Genomic DNA, 14,742 nt, shown 5'->3' on the forward strand with positions numbered 1-14,742 from the left:
CCCAGGGTCTCAGCTTTCTAACTCCCAGCCCAGCACTCTCCACTGCTCCATCCAGTGGGGTGGGGCCATCCCATTGTCCTCTCTGACTCCTCAGCGCTCTACACACAGTAAGTGTTTAATAGATGCTTATGTGTTCATGCACGCATCATTCTTCTGCACATCCCCATTTCCTTCCTATGATTCCCCTACCACGTGAGCTCAGGCCTCTGTCCTCGTGAGGACTCTCTCCCATGTTCAGTCATGTCTGACATGACATAACCTGGCAAGGCACTGGAGTAGTTGGCCATTTCCTTCTCCAGTGTGTCCCCCTTTTACAAGGTGATCCCTAACTCCTAAGTGTATGAAGTGGGAATCAGACCTGAGTCCTCCTGTTTCCTAGTCCACCAAGCTACCCTACCCTTCCAAGAACACAGGATGATCAAGCACACCAACCTGTCCACCCCTCTGGGCATTCACAAGAGTAATTCCCAATGATGTTCCTGCACTGGCCAGGACCACAGGGGTGAGGTTCACACTCGTCAATGTCCACCTCACATCGGATGCCTTCAAACCCAGATGGGCAAGAACACCAAGACAGCCCATGTCCTCGGGGGCCGGCCCCCTGGGGTACACAGGATCCACCATTCAGGCAGTCACAGGGCTCCACAGACACCTGTGGAGGAAGGCAAAGGAAAGCATCTTGTCTCGTTCTTAAGCCCAGAAGATGTCTGAAGGACACGTACTGGTCGGCAGTGTGAGAGGCAGCTCTGACCCAGTAGCTGCTCAAGGGTCTGTTCTTTTCAATGTTCCCCAAGGAAAGAGAGCACATGTTAATGTAGTGAGAGGACCAGCAGATGAGGCTGCTTGTGAGGTCCCCTTGGGCACCCAGTGAAATGGGATCAGTGATGCCTGGAGTACCTCACTGACACGGCCATTTGGGGCTGGAACAAGATCACCTTTGGGAAGAGTCTTACAAACTTAGAGTGCTCTAGGAAATCCTCCATCTCTGTCACTAATGTGAGATGATTTGCCCTCCCCAAGTCACTACCTCAAGGGTTACTCTGGCCTCGGCCTCGCAGTCATCCACAGCGCTGATGGTAAATGTCTGTGCACTCTGGGACAGGACTTTCCAGTGCAGGACACCCCTGGGAGAGACACTGGCTTCCTCCGGGCCTGAGGTCAGAGCAAAAAAGACGGCAGAGCCTTCTGGGTCCACAGCCACCAACGGGTACACAAAGTTTTCCCCATAAAATGCCTGTAGTCTTTCTTGTGGTTCCTGGAACACGGGGGGTCGGTTGTCTATAACAGAGCAGACACTTTTGTGAAAGGCCCAGAAGCAAAAAGGAAAATCTCCCTCTTCTGCCCCCTGGCACCTTTGAGTGTCCTTTGAGTATCATCTGAGCTGACGCTCTCCCCCACTTCCTACCCCACGAGATGTCTTCCTGGGTCCCCACACTCCCTCAGGAAGCAGGAAGGAGTGAAATATGTCAGCTTATCATACCCCTCCAGAATTGCCTGGGGACCCCTCACAACTGCAGAAGTCCAGAGCAGGGAAGGGGAAAGGCCAGGAACCCCTCAGCCCAGGCTGGAAGTAGCTAACCTGTTCTGTTCCCCCTCTCCTGCCTTCCCCAGTTCTCTGGGCTCCTAAGCCTAGAGGGAAAGGTAAGTTTACTGGCAATCAACTGGCCCAGCATGGAGACTGGAGAACTCAGTGACCCACAGCTGCAGGTAATCAGCATTGCATTGACTTAGCAAATGTGAAAATCAGCTTGGAAAATTCATATCACTGTGGCCATAGCAGCAAGCAGGAAGCTGCTGCCTTTATCCTGTCTTCATCATGTAAACGCATGAGGCAGGACAGAGTGAAGACCGAAATCTGCTGTTGTCACCAGTGACAGCTCGATGCCTTTGAAAGGTCACATTATCCCTGACCTCTAGGGGGTGGTAATGGCCTGAGCAGTCCCCAAAGGCCTTCATACCTTCGGAGACAGACCAAGTCCACTTGGAGAGGCTGCTTCTGCAGAGCAGACAAGGGCTCGTTGGACTGGTCTCCCCCTCTCTATAGCAGAGGCCATCGAGGTAGCAATGCTTTTCCTAAATAGAACAGAAATTAAAAGTCACCAGCACAGGTGCAGTCATCCATCACTTATGGCCATGGGCTATCAGGGCAAGGCAGCTCCGCTTGCCTGAGGCAGGTGATGTGCCTGCCAACCTTCTGCTGCCATTTCCAAAGGGAAAAATTCCAATTATGATCTGGGTTTGGAAATATCTCCTGCTAATGATCTGTCCTAATGATCACTTTGTCCTAGAAAACCAGTCATCTCCAATCAATAGGAGTTTCTGTAGAGCTAGACAAAAATAAGGGCTCTTTTTTAAACAGGTGACAATATTTAAAGAAATAAAGAGGGAAATGTGTAAATACCAGAAAAAATAACAATGAGACTGTCCTCCCATTAATGACCCTGCACACTGCCTCCCTCTCCCCATGTATCCATAAGAGTCCAGGGACCCTGGGCTGTTATCTGTAGGAAGTTCATGGTGGGTCACGGTTGGTGAAGCGAGGTGTGGGTATGTCGATTGAAGCGTGTGGGGCTGGAGCTGGCCTTGGAATCATAGTGCTCAGGGCTGGATGGAACCTCAGGGGTCAGCCAGGTCACTCCCAACTGCCCCCACCACCACTGACAGAGGAAAGTGAGGCCCAGGGTGAAGGACGTGGGGACACTTAGCCCAGGGAAGATGCGGGGAACGTGATGGTCATCTGCAAACCTGGGGAAGAGGGACTTGATTCACTCTGCTTGGCCTCAGAAGGGGAGAACCAAGAATAGTGAGGAGAACCAGAGAGAGACCTTAGCTCAGTATGAGGAGCCTAGGACCCTAGTATTCAGAGTAGGATGACCCAGCCCTTCTCTCAGCTTCCTGAGCAGAGGCACAAGGATGGCCTCTGTCAGGAGGGCCAGGATGGGGATGAGCCAGCCTGCTCCTGACCCCCTCGGGTGCAGGGGGATCCCCTCTGGCCTGGCAGGAGGAAACACTCCATCAGGAAAATGTACTTGTGGGAACAGGGCTGGCCTATCTGTGACTCCTCCTTCCTCATCACAGAGAGAGTGTGCCCACCAATGGGGGCCCAGAACCTCACAGACAGCAGCTACCCCAGAGCCAGAAAGCTTTGTGAGCCATCGAAAAGCAAAACATCTGGGGAAAGGAAGGGCCAAATGAGGGAACTCTGTGTACCAGTGCTACCTCCAGTGACTAGAGGGCAGAGGACCTGGCCAGGGTCACACAGTCAGTATGTGTCTCAGGCCAGACCTGACCAAGGCCTTACTTTCTCTTCTGAGGTCAGTGCATGGTCACTCGGCCACAGCTGTTCCACGATGCCTAGTAACAAGTAGACGTGGGCCTCACGGTAGAGGAGGTCATCTCTTTTCTAAGTAGGGGGTTCCTTTAATAGAGGTCTCTGAATGGAGGCTGGATGATTGTTAGGTGAGGATTCCTGCTCAGGTTTACACAATGAAGGGATTAAATGAGTTGACCTCTAAGTCCCCTCCTGGCCCCCAGAGCCTGCTGGAACAGATGGATGCTAGGCTGGGCTAGTGTACACACTGGCAAGCAGGTATGCAAAGCAGGGGTCTGGCAGAAGCCCAGAACTGTACCCCCACAGAGAAGAGTGTATGTGACTAGCCACAGAAGATGACTTGGTCTACACAGAAACCCTTAGCGCCAAGCTGATCACCCAAAGATCTGGGACCACCATCAGCAGAAAGAGCTCATTTACCCTCAGCTGTCTGGGCTGATTCTCTACCCTTCTGTCTCCAAAGGAAACACAACCCACCCTCCCAAATGGTGGAGAGGAGAAACATTTCCAGCCCCCCCCCCCCCCAGGGAGCACATGAGAGCAGGATGCAGGGGAAAGTCCCCCACTGTCAGCCTCAGGAGGCTTTCTTTGGGTCCATAACCTGTCCCTGGAACCAAATGGGGAGAGACCACCAGCATTGGAGGCTGGAACATTGCCAGCTCAGGTAGAAACATGAACATAAGCCCAAATCATAAAGGGATACCTTAAATGTACATCGTCCCTCAGCGTGGGGGTCACATGTCTGACAAGTGCCATCATAGACTGTCAGAATCTGGGGGTTACTGAAGCCAAAGCCATCATTAGAAACCTGTAAAAAGGAAGGATGGTATAGGGGAAAAATGCTCTAGATCACTATTGATGAGAGAAGTGCAAAGTAAAACAATGCTTAAGTTCCACCTCACATCCATTGTATCAGCTAATGTCACAAAAATGGAAAATGATAAATGCTGGAGGGGATGCGGGAAAACTGGGACACGCGTACTGTTGGTGGAGTTATGAACTGATCCAGCCATTCTGGAGAGCAATTTGGAACTGTGCCCAAAGGGTGACCAAGCTGTGCACATCATTGATCCAACAATGCCACTACTAGGTCCATATCCCACAGAAAAATTTTAAAAGGGGGGAAAGTACCCATTTGTACAATAATATTTATAGCAGTTCTTTGTGTGGTGGCAAAGAACTGGAAATTGGGGGTATGCTCATCAGTTGGGGAATGACTGAACAAGTTATAGTATATGATTGTAATGGAATGCTATGGTGCTATAAGGCATGATGAGCAGGATGCTGTCGGAAGAAGCTGGGGAGATTTGCATGAACTGAGGCAGTGATAGGACACAGCCAGGAGAATCAGTACTGTTTGATGAAGAACTGTGAATGACTTGCCTATTCTCAGCAATAGGATAATCCAAGACTATCCCGAAGCATTCATGATGAAGCAGACTCCGCCTCCAGAGAAAGAACAGATGGAGTCTGAAGGCAGATCCAAGCAGACTATTTTCACTTTCTGTGTTTTTTTTTTCCTTTGAGTCTGCATCTTCTTTCACAACTTGACTAATGGAAATACTGACCACACATATATAACCTGTATCAGACTGCTTACTGTCTCAGGGAGGGGGGAAATGAGGGAGGAAGAAGGTTTGGAACTCAAATTTTTAAAAAAATGAATTTTAAAAATAGTCTTTACATGTAATTGGGAGGAAATAAAATATTATATATATTTTTAAAAGATGGAATGATGTGCCAGATGGTTTGTTCTCTCTGAACTCTCCATCTCACAACCAGGTCTCTGATATTTTCTTAGAGAAATCGTTTTTTTGGTTGTGGTTGCCTTTTTACCTTGACTTGCCACTTTGCAGTTGGCCCACCCCACCTCAGATCCATTGTGGGTAACTTCTGGATATGGGCGGGCAGCTGGCAAGTGACAAATGTACTATTTTGGAAGATGGCATCTGTGTATACAGGTGCTTCAAGGATCCCTTGGCTACTGTTATACTAAAAATAAAAAAAAAAAGTTAAAGAATTGTATTTCACCTTTTCAATCACAGAAAATTTCAAGAAGAATCAATGTCCACTTCATGAAGTTCTTAAATTGAAAAGATTTTAGATGGGTTATGTCACATTATGCCCAGAAATGTATTAATTTTTTTTCATTTAAACCTTATTCCCAATCTACATCAAGGAATAAAAATAAATCATTTTGAAACACCAGGGAATCTGACACTGTGTAACACTGTGGAGGCGGTCATTTTCCCTCTAATTGGCAAAAAAGGACTGCCTTCATTTGACAAGATCTGATATAACTTGTCACTGTCTAATGAAAGTCTCAGCAGCAAACACAAAATGTTGGCTCTTGATGTCTAGTTATGAAGATGTGGGGCAGGTAGAGTGGTCTTGGAAGGACTGAGTGGGAATGACAGCTTTGTTGACATGCAGGGATGACCCCATCATGGGCAGCTGAGGAACAGCTGGTCCCAGAAGCCCCCCACTACAGCATCTACTGGACTAAGAAAACCCAGCCAGAACAGAGTTGTTGGCAGTTGCAGTGGAACCGCCCAATTATTAAAGATATTTGAAACTAGAATAGGACAATGAATTCAGGAGGCAGTGAATTCGTTGGGGTCTGGTGGGTCTTTTACCATGCTGGTGTGAGACTTCTTCCCTTTTTAGTGCAGATATGATTGGGTTGAGGACAATCCTTCAGTCTGACATCAATGACTACTCTTCATTCTACTTCCCTTGTATTTAGGAGACAGGAGAAAGGCATTGACAATGGTCTCAGGTCAGAAAACCAGTACTTGGTAGACCTTCCCTGACAGCACACATCTATTGGGCTTGGGCTTGACAAGTCATAAAAATGTTATCTGATGTCACTCTAAGGATCTTGTCACAAGACCAAGAGACTGCGCACTCTTCAGAGATACTGACTCAAATAAACACTGTGAGTCCAACTATCTTTTTCCCATTACTGAGTTTTACTGTTTCACACACTATCTTCTTATGAAGGCAACAAAAGTTCATAAATTCATTGCTTGTTTACATAGGGTATTAGGGCAAATTCTCTGAATAACTGTAGTTCTTGGGAGTCACTGCTCTTGGGTACAAAGCTAACAATCTTCCTTGCTGCATGCTATTATTATGGGAGATACTAGGGGGTGGCTTTGTTCATCTAGAACCATTTCAGGGTCACAGAATGTTAGCTAGAAGGGGGTTCATAGACCATCTAGTCCTATCCAGAATCAGTTTAGAAGGACTCACTAGACCATACCCAACAAATGGTCAGCCAGCCCTTGCCTGCAGACTTCTGAGAGGTGCTCCTTCCCTCCTCAGGTGGCCCCTCCCCTTTCTGGACGGCTCTCCTGGTTTCTTAGGATATATTTTTTCCTGACACATTTTACCACTTTGTTATTACTAATTACTGCTGGTTTAGTTTTCTGGGGCCATGTAGATGAAATCTAACTGTTCCATACTTCATTGAGAGCAACGTGAAGTCATGAATTAACGTGTTAATGGTCAAATCACCCTTAAAAACAATGACCTCCCACATTGAAAGTTGTTCTGTTTGTCTTATAATGGAATGGGATGTGAGTAAAGAACCGGATGGGCCGCGCGGAAGATCATGAAACACCACAAGCTGCTAGGCACATCTTGTTTTCACACTGGGAGCCCAGACCACCCCTCCCCTTCCAGCCAATCAGCATCTACTGAGCGCTGTGCTAAGTGCTGAGGACACCGAGGCAAAAAGGAAACCATCCCTGTCTTCCTGCGGGTGACATTCTACTAGAGAAGAAGACTCATGTATGTAAGGGGAGGGAGGACATGGTACCTGGGGAAGGAAGGAAGAGTGGTGAGGAGAACCCCTTGCCAACATTCTCTGTACTGAAAGGAACTGACCTACCTGCTGCCGACTCATCTCACATCTAAGGGTTGGTGACTCTCGGAATCCGTGCCCAAAAACTCTCACTGTTGAACAGCTGTCCAGGTGGACGTCACACAAGCCAGCATTCTCAAGCTCAGTGAGTGTTGGAGCCTGGTCTTGGGGGCGAGGAAGGGAGGGGAGTACATCAAACATTGATAAAAAGGTTGAAAACATGTACTTGGTAGGAAAAAAAAAAAAACCAGCCACAAAATGTTTTGAATGGCCCGAATGAAATACTATGTAGCCTCTGCTGGAAGGTGTGTGCTAATCACATATTGTTTTAAATTCCTGGGATCCATTAAATAGAACTGTGCCGCATCAATCAAGGGATGAGGTGCAGCCACTGGGCACCTGGGGTGGAGGGGGAGCCCACTGGGCACTGCTGTGGCCTTGGCTCCCTGCGGTGATGCCAAAGACATGTTTCTGGTGCCACCTTCATTCTTCGGTGGCTACTAAGAAGCTTCCTCCATTCCTCCCTGTCCTTTCTGCACAGAGAGCGAGCTGGTAACCAAGAGGCTGAAGGAGGTGGTAGGGAGGGGCTGGTGATGAGCTTTCCTGAATGTTGTCACCAAGGGCACACATGGATCAATCAATCAAGTATTGTCTAAGTGCCAAGCACTGTGCCAGATGCTAGGGACACACGTACCAAGAAGGAAACAATCCCTGCTCACAGGGGTCTTACATGCTCATAGTGGGGACAACAAAGGAATGTTGGAAACGCACCACGTCAGGATAGAGGGGATAAATAATCATAGATACACAGTCATTAAATCCAGGAAACAGAGTGGGTAAAGGTACTAGGCTTACGTCAGGAAGACCTGAGCTCAGATCTTGCCTCAGACACTTAGTACCAATGGGGCTGTGGGCAAGTCACTTAACCTCTGTTTGCCTCTGTTTCCTCTTCTGTAAAATGGAGATGAGAGTAATACCTGCCTCTCAGCGTTGCTGTGAGGATCTAATGAAATAATATTTATAAAGTGCTTTTTAAGCCTTAGAGCACCATCCAAAGTTTAGCAAACATTATTAAGGTAGTTTGGAGCAGGGCCCCAGAAGCTGGGGATCAGAAATGCTTCATGTAGCCTATGATCCTTTAGCTTCATCTCAAAGAAAGCGAGAGATTCACTGGGGCCAAGGGGAAAGGGGAGCACCTCCCAGGCATACAGGGAGACTAGCGGAAACGCCTGGAGGTGAGACAGGGAGAGTCATCAGGGAGAACAGAGAGGCTAGTCTCCAAGGGTCAAGTTTTGCCAACTGTTCAGTTTTCAGCATGAACATTTACATCTCTGCAAATGCTATAATCAAGAGCTTGATTTATTATTGTGTTGATTTTCTAGACTTAAGAAAGTGTTTTGAAAGTACTAATAACACCAACATGGCCTCTCTTTATACAATGCACACTGATATTTTCCAGCTCTTTTACTTACCAGACAAGACACTGCAGTCAAAGGAACTAAAGCCTTGGAAACATGCACATCCCCATTCCATACACTGTCCGTGTCCACTACACAAATTAGGACATTTTAACACGAGAAGAATTTCTTCAATGGCTTGGCCATAACCTTCTGTGTTGTACTTTCTTTCCTCCAAAATTCTCTTTTCACATTCATTTTCTAAGAGTGCCAAACCCGCTTCTGCCCAGCTAAGGTCATCTTTCAGCAGCACGTCCTTCACACACATCTCAACAACATTGTCTGTTCTCTCACCAAGAAACTCTGCGCAGTACCTTCCAATGCTGGAATTAGCCAGGGTCTGATGGCAAGCTTCCAACACATGGGCTTCCACCAGTCCAGAAGGTGTGGGCCATGAGGGTACAAACTCTTGGTGTGTGTCGGTAGCATGGTCCTCAGGAAAAAAATAGCTTAATCCTTCCAGGTCAGTGGGGCTGAGATTGGGGAAAGAAAATGTGGGAGGATATTCATGCAAATGTTGTCTCTTCTGCCTGTTTTGGACAGGTTGTCTTTCTTGGAGACGGTAGTCCCAATTTTGTATACGTCTCCTGACTTTCAAAGGGACTGTTTTCCCTTTGTCCTTATGAGGACTCAGTCCCTTGGAATCTCCTTTCGTTAGATTGACATATTTTTCTTGGTTTGAAAAAAGGGAACCTGGATTTTTTTCTTCTTTCAATGAACGCTTCTTTAAACTTCCACTCAGTTCGTCAGCGCTGATGTACTCCATAATGATGTCTAGATCTGGTATCAAAGAAGGACGTCTGACATGTTCACTGTCATTGCAGCCTGAAGTGACTTCTGATTGAAGGTGACTCTCCAGAGGATTGACAGATTGGAATCTAGCCTTGTCTCCTACACAACTGCAGTAGGAGGTTTTTCCAGGAGATTTCAAAGAGATTGGAAGTTTATCAAACATACTCTTTCCTGGTGATATCCTTCCAGGGGATAAAAAGACAAGATAACAGAATAAAAAAAAGACAGTTGACCCACTGATGCATTCACACTACAAAAGAACATAGGGTATGGAAGTGAGAAATACAGAGTATGTTAGAGCCTTTAAAAGATATGGATGAAGCATTAATTAAGCACTACTGAATGCAAAGCTTTGTACTATTCAAATTGTTACCTACACACACCCTAATGGAAAAAAAAAACTGACCTCCTTACCTCCACTCATTAATAAAAAAGAGGTATGGATTGGGATGGTTCTTGATCATGGTGCCATGTTTGTCGTGGAAGTCATTCTCTGGGTCTTCATCAAAGGTGCCACAAAGTCCCCGGGTGTTTTTGTAGTCTGAGCTAGGAGACTGGATCGTCAAACTCATGCCCCATTCGCTAAGATCGGCACGAACCAAAGCTCCAGAAGAAAAGAATATCTGAACACAAACACAATGAGAGATGGGCAGATGGCAATCTGGCATCTAAGCATATCTCACTGAGTGTACTCACCGCTTGAAAGGTTCAGGTGGGTGAATAAATATTGACTCAGGATTATAGGCTGACTTTTGCATCCATACTAGGTGATAAGGCATTTTCATAATTTGTCATCTAAATGTAAAGCTCCTAGATCACAGATTTAGAGGTAGAAGGGGTCCAAGAAGTTGTCTAGCCCATGCGCCTTATTTAGACCATGCAGGAAACTGAGACCAAGAAGGTCACATAGTTTTTAAGTGGCAGAGTCAAGATTTGAACCAACTTCTGACCTCAAACTTGAGCCACTTTCCACTATCCCACAGATACTGATATTTCTGATATTTCATTAAATATTAAACATTTATTAAATATTACTGATATTTCATTAAAATATCTCTCAAATATAACATGTTTCTTCAAGACTATCCCATATCTGGCTGTGAAAGCACATTTTCAACACAAATAATCCTTCTGATCATATTAGATAGCGATGAATCAAGAGACACAATGACTCAAAATTGTGGGTGACTTAGGTAAGGGACAGAGCATGCATGGTAGGCATGTAAGTTGGTTGCTGCATATTACCAATGACTTGTGCACAAGAAGGGGTAGAAAAGACTTCTGCATGCACATGCATGACTGGAAAAGGAGATGGGTTGGTCCAATAGAAAGAGTGAAAGGTAAGACATGGATAGCCAAAGGGTTGTAATGGTACCAACCAATAAGCATCTAGTAAGCATCTACCATGTGTCAGGCACTGGGCTAACCCAAGAGATGCAAAGTAAAAATGAATCAGTCTCTGTCCTCAAAGAATTTGCATTTTATAGGAGGAAATCACATGTAGATACAGACATACACACAAAATAAATTTGGCGGCAGGGAGATACAGCCAGAAGGATAAGAAAGGACCTCATATACATGGGGGCGTGGTTTCTATGACATTGTTTTTAAACTGCAGAGAAAGGCTTCTAGTATGTTGGGTAAATTGTCTTTGCAGCATTTGTAGAAGAACATAGAAAAGAATCACGTAGAAGGAAAGGATGAAAAGATAATGGATGATAATCCCTGTAGACTGGAAGCACTTTGTAGGCAAGGACTATTTCATCCATGCCCTTGTATAATTTCTGATGCCTCATACATTGTAAGGACTAATAGGTACATATTGAATGGAATGTCTTTGTAGGAGGTTTTGTGTGTTCATCCTTCATTGCTGAAGAAGATCATGCCATTAGAGAAATGATGACATGACTTGCACTTGACTTTGTTTTGAGTGAGGGAGGGCTGTGTAGGTCACCAGCCTCACTTCTCCTCCAGAGCCATCTGAATCCAGAGACCTGATATTCCTCAGGATGACTGGAGATGGCCCAGGATGCACTGGGAGACCTTGGCCCCTTTAGGTATGGTCCCATCAAAGCGTCTGATATCTTGCCAATTTCATGCCATAACTAAAATGTTTATGAATACTAATTAAATAATATATATCAAATTAAACTTCTGATCATATCCTTCTGATCTCTGTTAAATAGTAGCTTTCAGATTATAAATTCGACATTTTTCTATCTTCACTAGCAACAAGAACCTTCTTTTGCATCAAATAAGGCATTTGCTGATTTTTCTGATTCAAGTTTTACCAGCATAAAAATATCTGTAGGAGACAGAAGTAATGCTTCTGAAGATTAGAGTTAATTTTGCATTTGATACTGGACAGAAGACCAATTGAACAATTTTATGATGTGTGCTATCATAAAGTCAGAAAACACTTTGGATGTGAAACTATCAATTGTACAGGAAAACAAAGACATCTGATGAGAGGATTCTCACAATAAATTCCATCTATTACATACCGTGACTTTTCTTCCTAAATAAGATTCCCTAATCTTGATATTGCTGGTGGGGTCTCTGCTCTTCACAAATAAATAGGGCTGTGACTCATAGAGCTGACCACCGCACATGTCCAACGCAACCACATCGCCTCCTTCTTTAGCCACAAACCCACAGTTACAAGACACAGGGTAGTGAAAGCTTCCACAGTCCCACTGGCGAACATGGACCTCAAAATCTCGTGACACACTCTTGTAGAGCACAAAAGTTCCAGTCTTGAAGTGTTCATAATGCCTTTCATGAGAGAAGAAAAAGGTTCAGGCTGAAAATAATTATCTCTCAAAGTATTAGTGCTATAAGTGTTGTTCAGATTTAGGAAAATCTTATTTAGGAAATTTAGGAAAACCATTATTTAACTCCCCTGGGTCTCAGTTTCTCAGGAAGTTGGCATGGCCTCTACCTCCTGTTAAGATTCCATCAGTTGTATTAGTAATATACCCATTGAGAGGTAAGCCTCTTAATGGCATGGACTGGCTTTTGTCTTTCTTTACATGTCCAGCACCTGGCACATCGGAGATGTTTAATAAATGCTTGTTGACTGACAAACTATAAATAGCAAATAGTCTTCTCCACACTACCTGTGTAAATCTATCTGAAAAAGTAATTTCACTATTGGAATCCCCCGCCCCCCCCCCCCCACACACACTATTAGGCATAAACCACCAGGATGAAGAAAGAATGAGCTTTGGTCATTAAATAATGTCCCTGTGTATGGCACCATTTCCAGATATGTTTTACATTTCTGAATGCTTAGAGTATCATCCTTCTGGAGCTGTCCCATAGTTATCTTCTAGGCATCCAGATGTGGTCATTTTAGTCCAGCATCATTAACATTCAATGAAACTTGATCATGTTAGAATTGCCATCTGTGGAGTGGATTAAGAGGTGGTTTCCCTAGCACTCATGTGCTGCCTGGATTTCGTGATGCTGCTGGCTTATCTCAGCCCTGGGCTGGAGATTCCAGTTATCCTCTAGGAAAAGTGAGAGGTGAGAAGCTTTAAGCACAGATGGAATGTGGTGGTTGCCCATCTCAGAGTGGGATTTTAGAAGTGGAAAAACCCTTGGAGATCGTCTGGACCAACCTCCTCATTCCCAGATGAGATAGGAGGGACTTGTCCAAGATAACACAGAGCTTGGGTCATGCCCAGACCTTGTGATTTCAAATCTAGGACACTTTATCATCCTATGGAACATAACCCTCCCTTCCTAAAGGTAGATAAACACTCCCTTCTTTGAAGAAATCTATCCATGACCAACACAAGTTATGCCCAAACAAGACAGGAGTTGGGTTTTCTGTTTTGTTCTTGGTGAACATTAGCCAGCCCCATTGCTCCACCCTTGAATAAGATTCCAATAACCCAAAGACGTCTAGTAGACAGAATTCTGGTACAAAGAACAGTTGTGTTCCTTGTGACCCAGTAGTAAGATGCCAACAACACAGTGAGGATTATTTTCCAGTAAGGGAAATTTCAGGTGGGAATTCACATTTTGAGGAAACAGAACTCATCATTGCTTCCTGATGATACAATTGAGATGTTAGGGGAAATATCCAAGCACGTCCACAACTAAAAGGTTACAAATACTGTAAGAACTCAGTGTGGACTTAAATATGTCCTCACTGACCCTTAAGGTTTTTTTAAGGTAGGCAGGGTTTCCACTGAAATAACCAAGTGGTTCTGTGGGCCCCTAAATGTCAGAACTCTCTTTCCCCCCCAAAATTAGTGGGTTACCTCCCATCCAGTGTAATGATATGAGGATCAGTAAACGAGTAGCAGCTGGCCGTGGGAAGGTCCTTTACTTCGATCTGGAAAGAAAAGACATTTTCAGCATGTTATATCACCACTTACTGTCTTCTGAGAGACTAAATCACGAAATAACCTCAACACGATTAATCTTCTGTTTGAATTATTGTTCACTTCTCTTCTAAAATATCACAGAAAATGAATGAAAAATAAAGCAGATTTTTTCAGCTAGAAATCACGAACTGTATTAAATACATACATGTTTATGTGTCTATCATATGCCATCTCTTCCTGTTTTGTAGCTGAATTAAGACTGCTCAGAGCTTCAAAACAAACTGTTGTTATAAAAAACTTTTGTTATTAAAAAAAGGTCAAGTCTGATGGAGGATTCTGGGACAAGCAAGTTCTGTCCCCTCTGACTGTGACATGTGATAGATAGACAAATAGACACATATACATATACACACACACATTTACATGCGTGCAAATATATCTGTGAGTATGTATATGTGTGTATTTATATCATACAACATGTATATAACATAGACCATACATAAAGTACCTCAGAAACCTTAGAGCCCCAAATAGGTGTTAGCTACTATTATGAATACAATAATTAAGATATTAAATGTAACACATACTGCTTAACATATTAACAATACATGATTACATGTAATAGAACTGACAGTATTATTATCACCAGAAACTGTAGATATGGACACTTGAAAGGTTGCATGGTTTGGGGTTAAATTTAAGTGCCCTAAGCAGGGACTGAACATGAGAATCTGACATCTAATTCTAAGAGGGAGTTTGTAGACATATATACATTTTTCAAAAAAGGGCAGTTTGCTTTAATATATGGGTAGATATGACATTATTATCATGAAGTATTTCTTTTCCCTTATTGCTAAGCAATGGCTATGTTGAAGATCTTCAAGGCGTCATTGTGAGTCACTGACTACGTCAATACATTTAATGTAAATTATGGGTAAAGACTCGGGAGCCAGAGGT

At 44.4% G+C, this 14,742-nt stretch overlaps 1 protein-coding gene across 1 annotated transcript in view; it reads right to left on the reverse strand.

The window, feature by feature from the left end:
• Positions 1–14,742, reverse strand: part of VWDE (von Willebrand factor D and EGF domains) — a 44,325-nt gene that overhangs the window by 17,019 nt on the left and 12,564 nt on the right. Inside the window, 11 exon segments of the mRNA XM_072650320.1 lie at positions 433–652; positions 1,028–1,278; positions 1,959–2,073; positions 3,302–3,403; positions 4,035–4,139; positions 5,168–5,323; positions 7,227–7,363; positions 8,672–9,630; positions 9,863–10,071; positions 11,953–12,223; positions 13,720–13,793. Of these exon segments, the coding sequence (XP_072506421.1) occupies positions 433–652; positions 1,028–1,278; positions 1,959–2,073; positions 3,302–3,403; positions 4,035–4,139; positions 5,168–5,323; positions 7,227–7,363; positions 8,672–9,630; positions 9,863–10,071; positions 11,953–12,223; positions 13,720–13,793 (2,599 nt within the window).

This window comes from Notamacropus eugenii, chromosome 3 (genome assembly GCF_028372415.1).
Source record: "Notamacropus eugenii isolate mMacEug1 chromosome 3, mMacEug1.pri_v2, whole genome shotgun sequence".
NCBI lineage: Eukaryota > Metazoa > Chordata > Mammalia > Diprotodontia > Macropodidae > Notamacropus > Notamacropus eugenii.